This window comes from Aulonocara stuartgranti, assembly GCF_965226115.1.
Source record: "Aulonocara stuartgranti genome assembly, chromosome: 23".
NCBI lineage: Eukaryota > Metazoa > Chordata > Actinopteri > Cichliformes > Cichlidae > Aulonocara > Aulonocara stuartgranti.
The window spans coordinates 5,848,540-5,869,585 of record NC_138958.1 but is presented as its reverse complement, the minus strand read 5'-3'; the positions used below and the strand labels follow the sequence as shown (position 1 = coordinate 5,869,585).

The window sequence follows — 21,046 nt, the reverse complement described above, 5'->3', positions numbered from 1 at the left end:
TTTGCACAGTATATCAAATTCATGTGACTCACCCCTCAATTTAAGTTTTGCAGAATCCCATTAAAGAGATTAATTCAAGTCATCCCTTAAATTTAGCCCATAAAATTTTATTTAAAAATAAAAAAAATGAATATATTTTTGTTTTTGACATTTTGCAGGACATGTTGTAATGTCCTGCAAAAACCTTGTAATATTTTGTGGTACATGAATGAATCACAAGCAAAAATGCCCTTTAACCATAGATATATACATACATTTTAAAAGATAACATTAGAACTAAATTGCTTCATAATGCAAATCTTGAAGGCATAAAGGACTTTACGCAACTTTTGCTGACACCTTATAGTGACGAATGCGTTTATACGCGGAGGGGAGGTGGAAGAGTGTGTCCAATAGCATGGCCGAGGAGGCGGTGTGTGGTGACACACACAAACAGAGTGAGAGGCGGGCTGTAGCAGCCAGCTGTTGGAAAGCAGCGCTCCTGAATCATCCGCAGCTTCTGCATCAGGTGAATATTTCTGCATCTGCACAAGACCAGAACGCACAACAAGACTCTCGACGCTCATTTAGTCATTTATGTTTCCTATCAGCAACTATTCCTGTTTGACTGGTCCTGATCGAGTGGGTGAAACTAAGAAGTAAACAGAGAAAAAGAAGATCGAGGAACAGGTGAGATCAGATGCTCTATTTTTATTTTTAAGCACGTGTTGAGTTTCTGTTTTATCTTCTTATTTCGGTTTTTAAGGCAAATGAGCGAAGCTTCCTGGGGTTTCCTGTGTAGAGCATTGCATGACACAGCTGTGAGTAAAGTACCTGTTGCTGTGTTATTGAGATGAGGCTATAATAGACAGGAGTGCTTGGCAACTCGGGGACAGACGGGCTATTCTTAAACTGTCTATTTGAAATGACGTCAGCAAGTTATTGGGAATAATTGCCCATAAACGGGTTTAAGCAATGCATTTCTACTTCTTTTTAACTTTTATGATTATTATTATCATTATAATAATAATAATAAAAAATAGTTATTATTATTACTTAATTCTTGCTTGGCTTGCTCACTGTGAAAAATGAATCAGAGTCCTTTGAAAGCAAACACATCCCATGAGTCCATTCTAAGTAGACTGCTTCAACTTTTAAGAAGAATCTCGACTAACTTTGCTCTTATTATAATAATAATAATAATGATAATAATAATAATTATTAGAAACAGATATAGATAGATATCTAGACAGACAGGTAGATAGCTCTTTCATCCCTTTACCTGTTGTCCTTAGTCTAATTTAAAGCAAGCATTACTGATTCTGATGTCTTTAATCTTCTGACATTCCTTTGTGCTGGACATGTATCTTTTTCCATTTTTAATGCCCTCAAAGAGGTTTTCCTCTTTTAGTGCGAGGTGTGGCTCATCTTCACAGATAGTTTGAGAGGATGTCAGACTTTCTAACCTTTTGGAAGACTAAAAAAAAAACCTTTTTTCTCTATTTATGGAAAGATCAAATGTTCAGCACATGCCTGCATGCAACATTGCTACTCTGGCTCTATGAAAAAATATCAAGGCAATTCAATTATACCCAGTTAAAATTAGACAAATATTTCCTCACTATTGCACTGCAAAGGCCCGATGAGCACATGAACCATTTGACCCCAAAGGTGGCAAACAGAGACATTTACAGCTAGGTATACTGCAAGATAAAAATAATAAAAAGACCTCTTTTGGTTACCATGCTAGCTATGCAAAGCTTTGTCGAGAACTATAAAGACTAAGAAGCAAAGTGTTCCCCTGGGGCCTTTATTTTATGAGTATGCTTCTGTTTTGATTTGAATAAGTGAGGCTGTCACTAAGACTTCAAATTTTTCAAGATTTGGCCTTCACCTTTTTTAACTTTAGTTCAGAAGGATGTATGTATATGCTCTAATACATACAGGGAGGGAATGGGTGAAGACAGACATCGGCCCACATAACACTGGCCTTTGATATGACATTCACAAGCTGATAAAATGACTAAAACAGTGAAAACAACAACCCTGTTAGATTTGATTCACACACTGCTTGCAACAGTTAAAGCACATTATACCCATATAGTACAGTAGACATTTTAGGTGTTGCTTCTCTTGTTATCACCATAGTTGTGTAACTAATGCATTCACAGAGCAAAACATGAAAAAAATAGTTTAGCAAAAGCAAAACCCTTTTCTCAAACCATCTTTAATTATCAGTATTTTAACACTACCATTATATATCTTGTCATATTTAACATTCAGTACTGCGTAGAGAGCAGGGCAATCTGCTTTTTCACCATAGAAGAAACCATTAACCTCCCTGGCTAATATGCTTACAAGTGTTTATCATGTTTTTGAAACATTTGAAGCCACCATGCTCTGAATGACTCATGGAAAGGAAACCATTGAAGCAGAACCCCCAATACTCTACAAATGCCCTACTTTTTCCCCCTTCTCATTCATGCATACAGTTCACTGCAGCAAGAAAACATGTCGCGCGATACATATTGTTAATGAGCAACATCAGCAGTGCTAATAAGACCAATTAAAATTACCTTGATGCGCAGGGTTTTCTGTACATGTGCACTGTTGTCCCAGGTAGTTCCCTGGTGATTAGTCAGACGATCCCGGGGTAAAGCAAAGCTCCTGCTGTCCTTGTATGTGTCTGTGCTCAGTGTTTTCCACTGTCTCACCTTTGGGAAGGTATCTGTCAAAGGCACTGTCCTTCCCTAGAAGCCTGAGGCTCTGGGGAAGGTGTGCATGTGCTGAACTATTGGACAATGACAGGTTAGATGGTGATTCTGTTTTTCATTCATGTCCATTTGATGGCAAATGAGACAAAAAGGAAGATTTGCTTGTTCCGTTTCATGTCCACCTTTTCCCCGAGATGTTCAGTAGTTGACCATGGAGATGAAATGTCACAGGCAGTAGGTGCATGCTGTTTTTTGTTTCTGTGAATGTGCAGACCTCAAATGGCAGTTGTCAAATGGGAAAGTATCCAGATTTAGCTGTGAGGCACAGCCAGGCTTTTCCTGCCCACCTCGGCCTTTAGGCCTTTGACAAACCTACCAAACCACATAGATTTTCTATAGCTAACTCCACGCCGGTTTGCTGGAGGGGCAGCTATATATACCCAGCTAGCCATAGGTTTTAACAGAGCTGTCAGCAGCTCTAATAGTTGACATTTGGTTGTATTTGAGAGGAGCGGAACCTTCGGTAAAACCCTGTGATAAACATCTTTCAGCCTTTTTTAGAACATATGTCCCACTTCCCTCTCTTCTCTACATTAACATGCCTTGATATGAGGTGAAATTGTCTCACTTCTGGTCCAAAAAAAAACCCAGAACAGATTGGCCTGGTGTGAATTCTTTGTGGTAGTTGAGTTGTTAGTTAGACAGACCAGTGCTGGTTTTGTGGTTCTATTTTTCTGTTGTGCACTTTGTTTTACCGTACAGACATTGGCAAGGATGAGTTTGTCTGCAGCTGTTACTTTTGAGGTTTGTCTTGGCTCTGCAACATATTCAACGAAGCAAATAATGCAAGACTTTATAAGGTAATCGTAAGGGCAACGAGGTGGACTCTTCCAGACATGCCCCAAATTTCTGTGTGCCAAGCTTATGTTGAAGGACAGCGGGTACTTTAGGGGTCGTGGGAACATGGGCTTCATATCTGCTCAGGCACCATCAGGAGGGGCAAGCAACTAAATATAGAGAAGTCACGACGTCTAGAATTAGGGGGGGAAACCAGTGAAAACTCCTCTGGGCTTTAGAGAAATACTGTATGGCCCAGTCAGAAGAGGCAGACCACCACTTAACACAGTTGTTTTACTGATAGTGAGCATCAAACGGAGACAGCTCATACAGGGAGCAAATTTATGGATACATTTGATTTAATGTTGTATTTTCAGCAAAGCCATCTCTTAAAGCGTCAATGTAATTAAACATTCAGTTCCACGTTTTTCTGCTTTGTTTTTGTTTCTATACAGCAGGGATGGGGGGCATTGTTTTCTAGCCCAACAAAAACAGAAAAACCACGGGTGTGAGTTTCAAAAATGGACATTCTCAAGCCAGCCACGTCTTTGCTATTTGCCCCTGAAAATCCTGTTTTGTTTTGTTTTTTTCTGACCTGGCCGTGCATGAGAGAAGAGTGGGTGGCTTTTAGCATTAGCCATCTTTCAAGAACACACCGTTTTCCTTCTACTGTTTGGTTTCAGCTATTGCCTGCTGAACCTTTAAAAAGAGCTATGGACTGTATTTTTAACCCTGTCTCTTGGGGCCGCTTGGTGCAGTCAAGCACTGTGCTGTTGGCCCGGGGGTAACCCAGACTGTCAGGGTGTCATTCTGTGTGGACTGCTAGCCCCACAAGAGCCACGCTAACTTTAGACCGCATCGCTTCATGGTGGTAAAAATAAACACCCTCGCCCCACTGAGGGGAAAGGACTTGAGTCACTTAAAGCAAAGGGATGACATTTTCCCATCAGAATTGTATTAAAGACTGAACATTTATTCTATTCTTATTATAATATGTGATCATATCACCTCAAATTTGTTACAGTAATTAATAATTAGTTCAACTGCTTACAAATGCAAGCTTAAGTATCGAGGTAAATCTTTTTGTGATCTTCGAGAGTAAAGGTTCATTTAATGTTTTAGGTCATTTCATTGATGCTGATTTTCACACATTACTGCAAATGTTTAAGTATGCTGTTTTATTCTAGTATAACACTGATTTTCACTTTGTTTGACAGGTGTCAGACTAAGAAGAGAAGAGAAAATGGGAAGAAAGAAAATACAAATTTCTCGTATTCTTGACCAGAGAAATAGACAGGTGAGCACACATCGTTTCATGTTACGCACACACAGACACATATGTTGTTTTAAAAAAAATATTTCTCAGTAAATATTATCCAGTCCTACTAAAATTATAGTTAACTGCAGGAAGAATAAAAACTTCATCCAGATTATTTGAACAATCAGATACATTTTCTTGTTTTTTAAGTGTCAAATATTATTACAGTGTGAACGTGTGGGCCTTTTCTCTAGTGTAAAAATTGTATATCAATCCAAGACATTTAAAGACATCGCGCTGATATCTCAGGAAATGTATCAGGCAAATTTTTAACATTTTCCTCTTCCAGATATGTTTTAGACTCCGTAATTAAGTGTCACTTAAGCTGCAAGCACTGAGTTGCAAAAATAGCGGTACATGTTTCATGCAAATGTGCATGTTATGTAGCCGACGCTGTGGTTGTTTGTTGTCCAACATTGCACTGCAAATATTTAAAACATAGGTTCACTGATTGAAATGCAAATGCAAAGGCATGCAAGGATGACTATTAATGAAATATCAAATTACGATATTTATACTAGTGTGAAACATTATTAAAATCGTGCAGTTTACAACATCACTAGCATTCATTATTTTCTACCCAACGGTGGTAATAGCAAATATTTTGAACGTAAGTGATACAATAACCTAAAGCTGTGAATTTATCAAAAGCCTTAACACCAGTTAAAGTGAGATTATTTTATTTGACAAAAAGACAATCTTTCACACTGAACAAAAAAAAAGGATGTGAGCGTGCCGACAGTCGACACTAGATTAAGGAAATATTATTAAAATTTAAGAACTAACAAGAAAACACACCATTAAACAGAAGAGGAACTGCTTATCAGTTTGATGCTAAATGAATCATGACAGCACCGATTACATATACAACATAGTACTTACATCAACTTATGGCACAGGAGTTACACCGCTCTGCAATACCACAGACAGATATTATCATTTGTACAATACTGTGGCATGAACAAAATTGCTTGCATCATATTTATAGCCTATTCGTGCATTAATATTTGTTCAAATACTACAATTCCATGAAACACCCTAAATATTATTTAAAGTTTTAGCTGTGTTAGGAAAAACACATGATATGCATAGTGAGTTTGTGTACACATCCAGAGCTCTTATTTAACTGTTTTCAGAATGCTGATAAACACAATTTATTTCTCATATCTGATCTTTTTGACTGAAAGTGTTGTGGTGATAAGGTTTGTGTATCTGAATGAAGTGTTTGGTGATTGAACGTGTTCTGCACTGTAAAGTCTCTCTGGGATATTTAATTTAATTTAATTTAATTTAATTTAATTTAATTTAATTTAATTTAATTTAATTTTATTTTATTTTATTTTATTTTATTTTATTTTATTTTATTTTATTTTTAATTATCCAACTTCCTTAATTCGTCATGCTCACAACTTTGCAGAGTTAACTGGAGGGAGTTAAAAGTGCAAACCTGTTTTTGTTCTGTCACAGGTGACCTTCACCAAACGTAAATTTGGCCTGATGAAGAAAGCTTACGAGCTGAGCGTGCTCTGTGACTGCGAGATCGCTCTCATCATCTTCAACAGCACTAACCGTCTGTTCCAGTACGCCAGCACAGACATGGATAAAGTTCTGCTAAAATACACCGAGTACAGCGAGCCACACGAGAGTCGCACCAACACGGACATACTGGAGGTACTATTTTAGGAGCTTTTTAAAAAGAAGTATGTGAAAGCTTCTCATACGCAGCTGATCTGAAACATAAACCAATTTTTAACAGAACATGCAATTATTCGATATAAAGCCTCTGGAAGGATATTGTAAAAAAATAATTGGAAAAACAGGTGTTGTATTTTGAGTGAAAACCCTTTCCCGTGACATTGTTGTGGTTCGAAACCATTGTGCTATTGTTGCCAGTAATTTTCCATGTGCACTTTCTCTTCTGCATCAGACCCTGCGTAGGAAAGGACTCGGACTTGATGGCTCAGAGCTTGACAGTGAGGAGAGCATGCAGGTGGCGTCAGACAAGTATCCTCTAAGTGAGGGCATGGATCTCTCTGTGGCTCGCCAGCGCTTCTATGTTAGTGACCACATACTTACTCCTTACTCCGTACTTACACTCAACACTCACAGACCAAACACAGACAAACTGACTTCTAATTAGAATTCTGTGTTACGAAAGCATGTTTAATTAACTGATCTTTAATCCATACTGTTGTCAAAATTACACGTTATGTGTTTTACTCTTCAGGGTCCCTCTCTGCTCTCGCCAGAGGCACAGTTCCTCGTGTCTGCAGGTTGCGAGAATGGTTTTCCCAATTCATCCGGATCCGGCATGACCTCCCACAGACCCCCGAGCTTTAAATCTCTAAACTCCAGATCCAGCTCGGCCAGTCCTGCTGCACCCCATGCACACACTGCATTCATGTCTCCACACTCGGGTTAGTCTCATTAAGTCCTATACCAGAATCATCATAACTACTAAGGGTAGTATCTATTTGTGTATGTCTTGTGTTTGAAAAAAACACGTCAGTTTCTATTGCATCTATGTATCGCTTTTGACAAGTTCCACAAACTTTGGGCCTTTGTCAGGTTCATTCAGGCTCATTTGTGAGTTATTTGTGTTTTTTTAACGCTTTCATGATGAAACCAAAGTCTAAATGATTTTTTAAAATTTCATCTACCACTACAAATAATCTACCAGTATTATTCTACCTTTAAACAGAGTCATAGCTTTTCACATGAAAATCCACGAGCCACTCTTCTAACTTCTTGTTAAATGCTTTCTGTAAAATTCGTGTGTACTGTCAACCATCTGTGCAGCTGGCTGTGAACTCACAGGAAGTGTGTGTGTTTGTGTGTGTATGTGTGCTTGTGCGTAGTCGGTCTGTTATGTGAAACTGGCCCTCCAACAGTGTAACTGCAGCTACAACCAGCTCTGTGGTTTCTATTCAGAATGCATCACACCTGCCTATCATGTCAGCCATCATACAGTCGCTAACTATTTGGATGCACTGGGATGTCATTAAATACTGATCACTGACATTTTTAGTGATTCTAAATGCACTGCTCTGTTTTATCTAAGATTTGACAGTGATTGTTGGTTTACATTGCGTTCGCAATGGACTCTGTCACATGAGTTACAGTATATTCAGTACAGTTGCACATATTATAAGTATTCAGACCTGCCTGGTGTCTCACGAAGGCTTGATACTCATTCAAAGGTTAAAGGAAAAGAAGAAGTTCTTTTTTTCAAAATCACACTTGTATACCGCAACAGAGGGAGGTGATGATTGTATCACAAAGAATAAATGACAGTAGTGGAACGGGCTTAGATCGCTTTTCACTTCCTGCTCCTTTTTTTTACTCTTTAGGTATCGGCTACTCTGTGTTTTCCCATGGCAACCTCAATCGAGCTCTGGACATGAAAAGCCCTCCTCCTCTGAACGTGGGCACTGAAAACCTGCGGGCAGATGGTGCTAATCAGGCCATGGGGGCCACACGTGCTAACCACAACTCCGCTGTAAGTAGCTGTGCTATCCAGTGTGATCAAAACAAATAGGTGTCAGTGCCTCTAATAGATGTCGTACTGCTTCTAAAAACTAAAGTTCTTAATTAAATACCAAAACACATAAATAGTTCTGCAAACTTGGACAAGAAACTTCACAGGTTTTTTGACTCATTCACACCTCTCACAATTATAATGTTCACAAGTTTCATAGTGTTCATACACTGACTTCACTATATCAGTACAAACTCAAGATTTCCAGTATGACTGTTTCCCTTTCTCTGATCATCAGAGGGGTCTTTTATACCAGGGCCTGCACAGCAGCAGCTCCATGGTGGCTATGGGGAAGGCAGGGCTGCTGAGTCACAGTTTGGGAGGATATGGTCTCCCCTCCCCTGGAGCCTCTGGTATGTCATCTGTGTTCTGTTACTATAGAAAGAAAGAAAAAAGAAATATATGAAAAATATATGGCAACTAACAAAGTAGTCATACAGCAATAACTTGACATGTTAACAGGTTATATCAGAGTGTTAATGCCACTCTCATGTCTGTATGGCAAAACTAAACCTACCACACATATACTCTCTTAGCATAGCTTAGGATAACAACTGCAACGCAAGGATACTGACTGACTGTGGTGCAGTTCACTCCAGAACCTCATTATTAGTGCACAAACCTTGTGTAAAAAGGTTTGGAGTTTGTGCAGGACCAGGAGCTTGGAGAGTTTCAGGTGGTTTTCTGGTGAATTTATCATGAGAAAACATTGCCTTTCTTGCTAAACCCAGGCAGGAATTAGTTCCACAGAAGGTAAAAATAAATAAATAAATAAATAAATAAATAAATAAATAAATAAATAAATAAATAAATAAATAAATAAAGAAGAAAAAGAAAAAGAAAGGGAAATTTTGTTAGGGTTTTTTTTACACTGTTCCAAATTAAGCAGAACATCTTCTGACTCTAACTTCATCTCTAGTGTACAGACATGAGTGATGGGAGGTTACAGTCTTCTTATCTTGTGCTCATCGATAAAAACTACAAAGGGTATTTCCCAAAACGTCAAACCAGCCTTGCTGTGAAGTTTATCTTGTCTTAAAATGAAACCATTTTATTAAACTGTATCTTTTCTCCTGTTTCCCCCCCTGTCCTCTCCAAATCGATGTATATCTATTCTTCCTTTGCAGAGTACAGCCAGCCTGGTTTTTATCACTCAGTCAGTTTACAACGAGGAACAGTAAACCCCTGGCAAGCGGCGCAGCCACCTCAGGAGCCTCATGGGCCTCATATAAATCCTGTGTGAGCATATCATATATTATTCTAGACATAATACAGTAAATCCACTGTATATATAATTTTGAACCATTAGTGATAGTTGACTCTTAAATGCCATGTTCACAAGCAGTTTTGACTGTCTTTAAATTATCTTCAAGCTACTTCTAGTGCCCCTTAGCTGTAACTCCAGGACTGATGACGTGTTTCAATCCAAATTCATTTCCTCCACCCTCTTGTTGTTTTCAGAGGGTCCAGCGGGGGATGCTCTTTCCCCTCTCAGTCCTGCACTCCAACCTCTCCGCATCTGCCGTCCCTCAACCTCAACATCAAATCGGAGCGTAGCTCTCCTGAGCACATGGCCTCACCTGCCTCCCCTCCTCTGCACCACCTCAGGCAGCATTCTCCAATGAGCAACCCCGATTCAGCTCGTCATACCCCTCCAGATAGCCACCCAGCCAATGGCACAAAAGAGTTTGCCAAAACCGGCTACCCACAAGACCAAGAGGAAGGAGGGCAGTCGCTCCGGCAGTTAGAGATGAGCGACGGCTGGCAGAGATAGCCAGCTGCTCCGCTCTACAACCCACTCTCAGTCAACATCTGTCTTCAGACAAAACCATAAAGGGTCGACATATGCCTCTCTTTGTCTCCTCAAACAGAGCTGGTCTCTCCTGGGCAGTGGAGAATTCTTCTCTGCATCACTTGCTTGATCCCATGAGGAGATAGATGCATACAGACTTTTGCTTTTTGTTTGGTTAGAGTTAGTTTTCTGTGTGGAGCTAATGTGAATCAAAAGTACAAGTTGGAAATGTGATTGTTTTCTTGTGACTTTGTTGAAGTTGGGCACAGCAGCAGTGTGGGACCAACTGAATTTCTCTGAAGTGCACATATGAAAAAAAAAAAAAACGTCCATACATATTCAGCTTTCAAAGCCAAAATAAAATAAAATATAAAAAAAAAATAGGAGGTACTAAAAAAGTAGCTTGACTGGGGTTTTATGTGATAAGGTTACACAACAGGGCATTTAATTGGATACGTTCTTAAAATAAAAGGTTTTTTTTAGTTATCACAGTTTTTCCTTTTTCTCCTTTCAGATGTGAAAATACCTTCGTAATGGAATTTTAATGAGAGAAATCTAGGTATGAAAGCCACTGTCTATTTTTTCCTTAACAACACATAAAATTCAGCTAACAGGAGGTTTCTTCTGTCTGAATTATTTGTTTTGTCCAGACAGTGTGTTATTGCTGTTGCTTTACAAAGCACATTCTCATGTTAAAGCAAAGGCATCCTTTGTAGAGAAACAAAGAAAAAGGAAGTTTCGCTCTGAAAACATCCCAACTTAAATGAGACTGCCGTAGCCTCAGATTGTCTTCCTGTGTCTTGGCCCCACATCTCTTACAAATGATTCACAACAAAAGAAGATATTTGCAGAACTGGAGGGACATTTTGCAGCAGTATCATCTAAAAAAAAAAAAAAGAGTTGAAAAAATGTGAACCCACCCTTTTAAGATTCTGGGCATCAATCTGTGTCAGAGATTAGGTCAATGAGCTCTTTGGGATGTAAAAATGGTTTTCTTTTTCAAGTGTTGTTTTGTTTGTTTGTTTTTTAATCTTTAGTATTGTTGTAATATGATCATTTTATGTTGTCAGAAACACTCACAGCAGTCTGCTAAGACCAAAGTGTTTAATTATTGTCCCTCTGCATTGCACACAAATACTGCAACAGCCCAAAAAGGATCTATTTGTCTTTATTTGGTCGATTTTTTCTAAACAGCAGCAATCATGTGCTCTTCCTGAAGGGCTTTGTGTAGTAAGTGTTTAGAGTAGATATTCCTGCGTTTATGATGTGTTAAAACACGAGACAAGCTGTAGTAGATGAGTCCAAATATCCATTCATTTGTTCATTTATTATCCGGGCTTCATTTATGTATACATTTACTTTTTAATCTTGTGCACTGGATACCTCTATGTCTTTTAGTTTTGCGTTTTCAGTTTCTGATCTTCAAATGACAAAAAAATAAAAATAAAAATTTTTAAAAAGGAGATAATTTTCATTCACTGTCCACAAGGGGTCGTCTTATTTCACACTTTTAATCTGACTGAGACTGGTTAAAGTGCAGAGCAGTGAAGACCAGCCTTAAAAGGTAATTCTTTATCTAATAAATCGGTTAATCGGCTCATTAAATTAAACTCCTGCTAAAATCCAGCTTGTGGAGGTTTTCAAATACAAGTTCCACTGTCGATTTATCTCTCTTTTCATGATATGTGGATTTTTGTGGATTAATATTAGCATGAAACATGAAAAGCCAAGTTGTCAGTATTCTGATGTTTCTGGTTGATTTTTTTAAACACGTATATACATACATATTTGCTGGATGCTTCACTAACAAAACAGAGGCATTTTTTGACATTTTTTGTGAATCATTTTAAAATAAAGACTGTTTACTTTGTGTGTTTGCCCCAGTCTGAGTTTTTTGTGTTTTTTTTTTTAATTTTAGGACATTCAGTTTATCATTTTTCTCAGATGAAAAAAATGTCATAATTAATTAATTAATAATTAATAAATTAATGGCATAAAAGGGAATCATTTCCCTCTGTTTTTATGTACATTAATTCTGAAAGCAGGTAAAGTGCCCTTCACTGTGTAGCTTTCATGTGTCCATTTATTTCATTTTATTCACCTGCATTCTATCTTTTGAATACACACACACTCCCTCATTATCATGTCAGGGCCCTGTCAGGCAGCTCACCATGCACCCACCAAACGAGAGGAACAAAAATAGACCACGCAAAAGCCTGGAAACCTTTATTTCTTCCAAACAAGACAAAAAAGGGGGCACAAATAGGGTCATTTCCATAGCTGGTTGTTTCATAGTAACCATGCCAAAATGTTTTCCTATGCTGCCTCTATGGAGAATTGACCTGCCTTTTCACGGTGGGCACACACAGAGACACACACACAGTATTGAGCTGTCGTCTCTCCACCTTAAATGACGAGACTTTCACTGGGGTCATGTCTGGTCTGATGAGACTAGACCAGGCCCAGTCTGTAAGGCATATCTGGGTCCTATGTATACACACACACACACACACACACACACACACACGCAGACATACATTCTAGCCTCTATAGCAACCACAGCCGGCCATGGCTGTCTGACTTGCCTTGTTGCAGTCCATAGAGCAGACTGAAGGGGCCCGAGGCCTCCAGCACAGATGCGTAAAAGTAATATCACCATTCAGTTCATGAGGCCAGGCATTCTTACAGGCCCACCAGAGAGAAGGATGAGCTTGACTCAAATTAAACCGATGTTCCACAGCAACAAAAACATTGTCCTAGAAATTTTTCTGCACTTACTGAGATGTAGGATTTGCTAACTGGTGTGCTCTCAAATCTGTTTGCTTCTCAGTGGCTTTGCGATTGTTAATGTCTTTCAGTTGTCCATATAAAAAGACAGTGAGGTGAGGAGCATGTCCCTTCTTTTACTGAAGGATGCTCACAACGTTTGACTGGAGGAAGAATTTAAATCATGTCAGCTTTTAAACAAGGAGCCACTCTCTTCTCATTATTGCAAAAAGCTGACGTGACAATTGACTGGCATGTGATTTTGAAGGTTTTGATGTCACAAAATACATATGAATGATTTAAACTGCACTGTCAAACAGAGATTATGCAGTTCACTGCATAAAACCTGTCCATTAACTGGATTATTTTGCTGCTACAGCCAAGCTCATCCACCGCAAACATTTCTTCTCAGAGTCCAGGGGGCATTAGGTTCATAATAATTACCAGTGATTAAAGAACGATCTTCTCAGGAGGTTGGGGTCAGAGATCAGCACCCTGCACAGCGACTAGACGCTCCATTGTCATCCATGTCTTTTGTCAATGGAGTACCAGTTCTTTAAAAGGAAATGTTCTATCTGTAACATCTCCCACGCTCCGTGGTGGAAGGAGGAAATAACGGAGAAAGTCAAAATGAAGTGAAAACAGCAAATCTTTTTATTAGGACCACACATGGGGGGGGAAAAAAAAAAAAAAAAAATCAGGTTACAGCCAAAGTGTTGCACAACATGCATTCAGAAAATCTCCTAAGGGAACATTTCATATCAACTTCACCGTATAATGATATCAGAGCATTCAAATACGCCATCTAAAGAAAACATACTAATGATCAAAACCATCCACAGAGTTAATCAATGTATCATAAATTAAATAAATAAAACACACTGATGAAGACTGATTCAGAGAAGGTTTTGATTAGTCTGACATATACATGGCTGATTGGCAGCAACAACAAAACCTATGAAGTAAAAGACGCGATTAAGACACTGCAACTAGCATGTTGTTCATGGGTAGTGTTTGAAAATTAATGGGTAAAACAGAAATGTACCTGCAGTGTTCACTGCAGAATATCAGCTTGTTCTAAATACACATGAACAGGGAGGAAGGAGATTTCAAAACATTCAAAATCCCTGAGCTCCCAGGCACTTCAAGATAAAGAGCAACAGCTCCACGGTGTTTGGCTTTCAAACACTAATACACAGCCACACTGCATTACACTCAGTAGGCTCGATCTGAAAATTACGCCCACACAGAAAAACAGGAAAAAGAAGCAGAAAAAGACACGCACGCACACATACACACAAAATCAAAACAACACAAAACCAAAAAAATAAAAAATAAAAAATCCCCCCCAAAAAATAAAACTCAAAAAGTAGCACTCGTGAATCGGTTCTTTAAGGACTGCAAAGAGTCCCTCACAAAAATATGTCTTATTACTCAGGCATTAAAATATTCATACTTGTCCTGGTACCTCCAAATATCATAAATGCAGCATTTAACAGTGTTCCTTTGAAAATTAAAAAAAACAACAACAAAAAAACAAAACTCAGTAACACTGGCATAGATACATGTGAGAAGTTGCAGAAAAATGTTCTATTAAAGAAGTTATTAGATAACACTGGGGTCTGTATCACAAAGAGAGCTCCGTAGGTAATCCAGCAGCATTTGGGATTAACTCTGGTTTAACATCATCACAAAGCTGGTTCAATTTTAGCCTCAGTAAATAACAATGGTAACCAACACTGTATGATTAACCTGCTTCAGGCAGGGTTACCTTTCAGGAAAACAGACTTTAACAAGTCTTTCTGGGAAAAGAGAAAACAAAACAAAAACTGGACTCTTCAGTATCCTGACAATTACTGAGCACTTTGCATTTAAAACAAGAGTTTTAATAAACAATTCGTATACCAGTTTGTCTTACTCTCATCTAGGGTGAGGCAATTATAGCTGCATGTCAAGTAAGCATACGGTTACAGGCACCATTCATTAACAGTTAAAGCAAATGCACTATTTTGGTCAGATAAACAAATCAGATTTGTTTTTGTTTGTTAATCTAAATCCAGAGGCAATTCCTGCAGAATTCCAGGTTTTATCAATGCAATATCCAAATTAACTTGCTGGTGAATGTTTTGAACCTGAATGTGAACTCTGTCATATTTCATCACAAGACTATCACGGCCTGCATTAAATTCACTGTAAGAATAATGTGATATCAACTGACTATAAACTCAGTCAAACGTATCCTTCATTTTTGTGGATAACAACGTTTGGTTTGGCAGCAGCGTGAACAAGGTGGATGAAAGGTGGTTACTACTGCATATCAAGTTAGACTAAACGCTACCAGAATTTCACAACACCAGTAGTGTGCGTAATAGACGCTACACACCTAAAAAGACTGCACAGTTGACCCTTCTAACGCAAATAGTACACAAAAAAAGAAAAAGAAAAGGGCTTTAAGTTTCACTTCATATTTTTCACTTTGTTGTATGCGCCCCACCTGCAGGGACTGCCCCAATGTCTGACAACTACTTTTGCGTTAACCAGTGTGTAGAAACACTGCACTATAAGGCTGTAATAACACCTGCGCTGACATATTTTTTAATGCAACATAATTTTCTTCATTTGAATTATCACCGCTATCATCAGTATCGGTATATGGTGCCACCTTCTGGGCCAATTAAACCCAGATTTTACTGAGCCAATTTAGAATTAGCATTGTGATACATGTTAAGGCGGACTAAACTACCGTTGATTTGTGATGCAGACCCCACTCAGTTTCTTTCTGTATATTTGTGTGTTACTAATGCCAGAGTCCTGCTGGTCTCAAAAAGTTACAAGGTCAAAAAGTAGTAAATATTGCAACAGACAGCATCCAACCTTGATCAGTTACAACCAGAAAGATGGTGCAATCCAGCTGCAGTTCTATTTTAATGAAATGTCCCCTCTGCTGTCTGCAGGCATCCTGTGCGACAGCATAATATGAGCTGATTGCTGGATGTATAGAAGTATGGCACTCCATTTTCCTTAGTTAGTTTTGCATAAGGTACTGATGGAAGTAGATGCCAAACAGAGAGCTTATGACCTGGCAGGCAGCCACCCACCAGGTGAGAAAGGCAAAAAACCCTCTGTAGAAAAGCGGTGTGAGGACAGATCGCAGCGCTGTGAAAGTCTCTGACAGTCGAGCTACTGTAGCTTGGATGTCTTCCTCCATGTCCTCCATCCCTTCTTCATCTTCATCTAGAGCTCCAGACAAGACAGGTGCAGCTGTGGGCATGATGATTGCTGGTGTCACACCAGGGGTATCCTGGGCACCTGTACTCCAGGAGAAGTCCCCTGCAACAAATAACTGGTTATGTTTCACTAACATTCAGACTGCTTGACCTGTCCAATAAATGCCCAGCTTGCTGGTCAGACAGCCTTGGAATCAAGCTATTTTGCTAATTTTGCTTCTGGGGACAACAGAAAGTTTTTGGGAATATCCAGGCCAAAAAAAAACAAAATAAAGATCTTTCATTTTTATCTGCCGCTTGCTTACAATTCCTGATTAATAAACCTAACCTACGGTAATGAAAAGTTCATCTTTGTCAGATGATTGCCAATAATGACCTAACTCATCAACAAATTATTTTCTTTTTTGCTCTCCACATGGCACAGTTATCTGCATGCAGTCAAAACCTGATTGATGGAAACCAGAAAACTTCCAATACCAAAATTCTTATCCCTTGCGACTGGCAGCAGTAGGTTTGCAGTTTCCTGACTAGAACCAGCTAAAATTAGTCCACTTACTCGTAGCACACAGGTGTGAAATGTGTGTGTTTAGTTAGTTTGTTTGTTTGCTTGTTTTAATCGATTTTAAATCATGCTTTTTATTTGTTTTTGTTTCTAATGTCTCTGTAAAGCACTTTGAATCACCTTGTTGTTGAATTGTGCTATACAAATAAATTTGCCTTGCCTTGCCTTGCCACACAAATTAAATTGTACATTTCCAGGGCAGAATATAGTAAAAGTCTAATTTATTTCAGGGGGGCCTTTCTACTTTATTAGGGTAAAAATTAAGAATAGACAGGAGGGAAAGAGAGTGGGGGAAGACACACAGGAAAAGGCTGCAGGTCGACGTCTAGCCCGAGCCACTGCATTCAGCCTCGTGGTGTATGGTGGAGCTAAATTGCCACCTACAAAAGTCTATTTTTGGATCTGGTTTTTGGCTGGCTAATTTTTCATTGATTGCACTCTGATGCGAACCAATTTCCAATTAAACCTCATTTTTACCGTTATAAGGAACAAGATCAAATGTGACAACCGAGGCAAAATGTGCAACTTCCCATTTATATCAAGCGCCGTCACTTCTACCACATAAAATAACAAGTGACATAAAAGCTAATAGCTAATTAATTCCAATTCCATTAGTGCCTTCTTGTCCAATGCCAATGATTATCTATGAATGCAAAAATGCTCCACTCTATAGCATGACTCCAGGACTGCTGGTATTTTTGAAGTTAACTTTAAGAGAAATCCGTGAACCTTTTGTTCATCAAAAATATTAGGTTGGCAGTATTTATGGATACAAACTATCCACTTCAGACATGTTGAAACTATCAGAAATATTCACTTTGGTTTATGCAACAAACTGCCTGGATGGAGCTTCAGGATGCAGCACACACGGCCCTCGCTCACTAGTGCTCTTAGCAAATTGGCACAATCTGACATAAGGAGCAGTCAATTTAAAAATGGATTAATGTCTGACTAATTTCCAGAGAACTTCAGGCCTGTGAAAGTCTACATGGTTGAGAAAAAGTTCAAATATCAAGATGTGAGTTTCAGTGAGCATTTTACTTACCCAGTGCCTTAAGTGACAGTGTTGAGAATAGGATGAGCAGAATTGGAATCAGATACTGAAGACTAACTACTGTCAGGTAGCAAAACACACGTGTAACCTGGAAGCGGGCACAGAAACTTTACTCGACACAGGCACTCAAGTTTTTATTAAGAATTATCCTTAAATATTTAAACAGTTTTTTTTTAAGTTGTTTTTTATTAAAAACTCTCAATTTGTCTGTTTATAAGATAAAAGCATGCAATACTGAGAAAGTTTAAAACTGCATTTGACCTTTCGTTGGATGTCAATTGCAGCAATACGTCCTGCCTCCTTTTTCATCTGCTCTACCCATTTTTGAGCTAGGTTGAGGTAGGCCTGGAGGTGATAACGGGTGAGACCCAGCCGCAGCACACACGACACCACGATGATCCAAAGACGCATGCTGTCAAATGTTTCGCTGGATACTCTGCAAAGAGTGAAGTTATCAGAGATTAGCCAGGTGTTCACTAAGCGCTGCCTAGAAGAATTCTTCTATTTCCTGATTGTTAGTTCTAGCTTCTCGAAGCCAATCAATCAGAAATGAGCACTCACAGAGTAACAGAAGTCTTTCCCATAGGTGCATTGGCCAGGAAGTCTCTTGCAATGGGTTTCACCCACAAAACCAACACAATGACTGGAGACAGAAAACCCATATGCAGCAGAATCCTGTCAGGAAACATTAGGGACACAACTGAAAGAGCAGAGTAGAGCTAATGTGTAGTAATAAAAGACATGAAGCACATGCTATTTTTCATATAACAATTCTTACTGGATGAGTGGACGGTCTGAGTTCATCTGCACCGCATCCAAGTGAGTTTGAGCCAGCCGCAGTCCAGGGAAGGCCAAGAGAGCTCCGATGTAGGCACAGACAGCAGCCAAACCAAGCTTCACTGTCAGCTTAGTCACTGGGATTCTGAGTTTAAAGCAACCACTAACAGTAAGTGACACCAATATTTAAGAAGGGCTACTTCCAGCACAGATATCAAACACAGTCAGGCTCATTCCTGTGCCAATTGAAAGATGACTCAACTCATATAAGATTTAATATAAATCAATTTTACTGCAACAAGCATTTCTTTAAAGACAACAGGTCAATATTTCAATCAGAAGTAATCTTTTCATGGAGATACGTACGACCAGTCAGCGTAGCCCTGCTGTTTGACAAAGATTTCCAAGTTGTCAAAGAGGCTGGAAAAACCCGGCTCTAGGCCGAACTCCAGGTAGTCCTCTCTGACAACCAACACTAGCATGGCCACAAGCAGACACAGAAAACCAAAGGCAAGGCACACTGAGCGCTCACCACCCTCCTCAGAGCGGAAGTAGTGGCTCATTAGGGTGTGAAGGGTCTTTCTGTGGGTCAGATGGTAAAGGAAACCAAATAAGAGGTGTTAAAAAAAAAAAAAAAAAAAAAAAAAAGGAGCTACATATATTTCAGTGATAATTTACCTTTAGTTAAACATGTATAAGACTTACAATTTGTAAGACATTTTTAATGTTTTTATATTAGTTTAACACTAGTAGTGCTTGTATTCCTAATAAGAGATTAAACGTTAGCTGTAGAAAGAGATTATTAGGATTTTAGGTTCATTCAGTACTATAGATAGTTACCAACTCATCTTCATTGATATAACAGCTGCCAAGAATGTGGTGGACATATCAGGATCTTCAGTCAGGAAAACATCACAAACTAATCTGGCTCTAGATATATTCTTTCTAACCTAGAGAGTGAGTGTTTTACATTTGAAGGATACAGACAGAAGAGAACAGTCAGGACACACCAGATGGCTCCAATATTAACCTCTTTGCTGGCATCTACCACACTATAGTAACACTCAGTGAAGAGGAAAACTCCGGTTGCATAGACTGCAAAATCTACAAGCCACTGGTACTCCAGGAAAAAGCGCAGCACTGAAAATAGAAACAAGAACAAAAAAACAAAAACACAATCAAAATGAGAATTTCAATAAAGTTTCCATGCAGTGTAATATGCTGCAAACCACCGGCGGGACTTAACAGTGAAAGCTGGGCTTCGAGTAATATTTACTCTTGCACAACATTACTGTGATGTGGACGAAGAAGTATTTGTTTTACCGAGAGCGTCAATGACGTTGACTGGTGCTTTCTCCAGGTGAAGGTCAATGTCTTTGGGCACAGTGAGCGGCTTATTCTCCCCATTCTGCCGCCTATGAGCAAATAAAGGATGGAAAAAAAAATAACAATGCAAGCCTGAAGCATGAAGAAACGGATGGATGAGAAACACACTATAACGCTGTCATGGAGTAACACTAGAATCACATGATACAACTTTATAACTTCATGCTATAGCACGCAGTGGTCCTGCAGCATGAAGCACAGCCCTCCATTTCCCACCTGTCTCTCCTGTTTTGTTTGGGCATCTGCTTTCCTGCCAGGGCACACAGCTCTCCCTCTGAAGGGTGTTTGAATCGCAACAAACTGGAACAAACAACAAGCACATGTGTTAAAGCAGTTTAGTGCACTGTGTGAATTACGTAAAACCTGATTATATTACTGACAGTACCTGCCGTTGCAGAGGAGCCAGCGTGCAAATGAGCAATGTGGAGCCATCCTCTGCATTATGCTGGCGGCCAGTAAGCTGACCACAAGCTGAACTCCCATCAGCGCCTGTCAAATTAAACACACGCACTGAGTTTCCACCGTGCACTTGAGTGCATAGCGTCATTTTGTATAATGAGGATGTAGAGAGCACGAGCGCCTTGTCTACAACAGTAAGGACTCCGCAGCAAAGTTTGAAGAGCCGTAGAGCTGGCTACATCACGGTTTGTTTACATAGAACAGTCTGTGGCAGAAGCTAACTCACGTAGGACATTAAAGAGATAATAGCAGGAAGAGGTTACGTTCAACAGCACTAAGAACACGATACGCTGGTAGCCGCTGCAAAATGAATGAAACTGAGCAAATGGCTATCGTGCTAAATTTAACTGGAGGTCCACCACCTGTCAGTACAGCTGGTTAGCATTAGCAAACTAGCTCTAACTGCCTCCGGAACACCTAAAAAGCGCTCGTCAGTGGGCTTCCCAGCACTCTGTAAGAAGCTGTTTTTATATATAAGACTATAAATGAAGTTACCATCTCTTCTTCCAAACGGCGTCGTTGAAACGAGAGTAACTAAAACAGCTTCTTCTCATGCAAGAAAGTCTTTGGCATCTGAACCTGCCGACATGTGGAGCTGTTAAATGTCCCGGATGTAGTCGTGGAGACGGGAGATGCC

General features: G+C 39.3%; 2 protein-coding genes across 3 annotated transcripts; one reads left to right on the top strand and one right to left on the bottom strand.

Moving 5' to 3' along the window:
* Positions 1–383: 383 nt before the first annotated feature.
* On the top strand, positions 384–12,029 carry mef2b (myocyte enhancer factor 2b). Of its 2 annotated transcripts, XM_082523698.1 has the most exons (10): positions 384–508; positions 591–669; positions 4,748–4,827; positions 6,316–6,519; positions 6,776–6,904; positions 7,076–7,265; positions 8,199–8,347; positions 8,625–8,739; positions 9,514–9,625; positions 9,848–12,029. In XM_082523698.1, the coding sequence occupies exons 3-10, from the start codon at positions 4,774–4,776 to the stop codon at positions 10,158–10,160; spliced, it is 1,266 nt and encodes a 421-aa protein (XP_082379824.1). In that variant the 5' UTR covers positions 384–508; positions 591–669; positions 4,748–4,773; the 3' UTR covers positions 10,161–12,029. The 2 variants fall into 2 exon arrangements, with proteins under 2 accessions (XP_082379824.1, XP_082379825.1); XM_082523699.1 differs by having other exon boundaries at positions 384–669; positions 8,643–8,739.
* Positions 12,030–13,575: 1,546 nt separating this feature from the next.
* tmem161a (transmembrane protein 161A) lies at positions 13,576–21,046 on the bottom strand. The gene is made up of 11 exons (XM_082522966.1): positions 20,905–21,046; positions 20,336–20,439; positions 20,167–20,250; positions 19,888–19,979; positions 19,548–19,704; positions 18,931–19,146; positions 18,566–18,709; positions 18,349–18,462; positions 18,049–18,223; positions 17,779–17,875; positions 13,576–16,274 (listed from the first exon to the last, which is right to left on the bottom strand). Exons 1-11 carry the CDS (start codon positions 20,905–20,907, stop codon positions 15,970–15,972), a joined length of 1,491 nt encoding a protein of 496 aa, XP_082379092.1. The 5' UTR covers positions 20,908–21,046; the 3' UTR covers positions 13,576–15,969.

What these genes read in the sequence shown, in the direction of transcription:
- mef2b (XM_082523698.1), top strand. Translation starts at nt 4,774, where the DNA reads ATGGGAAGAAAGAAAATACAAATTTCTCGTATTCTTGACCAGAGAAAT. An exon ending in GTGCTAACCACAACTCCGCT is followed by an intron (nt 8,348 to 8,624) that starts GTAAGTAGCTGT and finishes TCTGATCATCAG; the next exon opens with AGGGGTCTTTTATACCAGGG. An exon ending in GGGCCTCATATAAATCCTGT is followed by an intron (nt 9,626 to 9,847) that starts GTGAGCATATCA and finishes TGTTGTTTTCAG; the next exon opens with AGGGTCCAGCGGGGGATGCT.
- tmem161a (XM_082522966.1), bottom strand. An exon ending in TGGCTCCTCTGCAACGGCAG is followed by an intron (nt 20,251 to 20,335) that starts GTACTGTCAGTA and finishes TGTTTGTTCCAG; the next exon opens with TTTGTTGCGATTCAAACACC. An exon ending in CAGGGCTACGCTGACTGGTC is followed by an intron (nt 18,710 to 18,930) that starts GTACGTATCTCC and finishes CTTTAAACTCAG; the next exon opens with AATCCCAGTGACTAAGCTGA.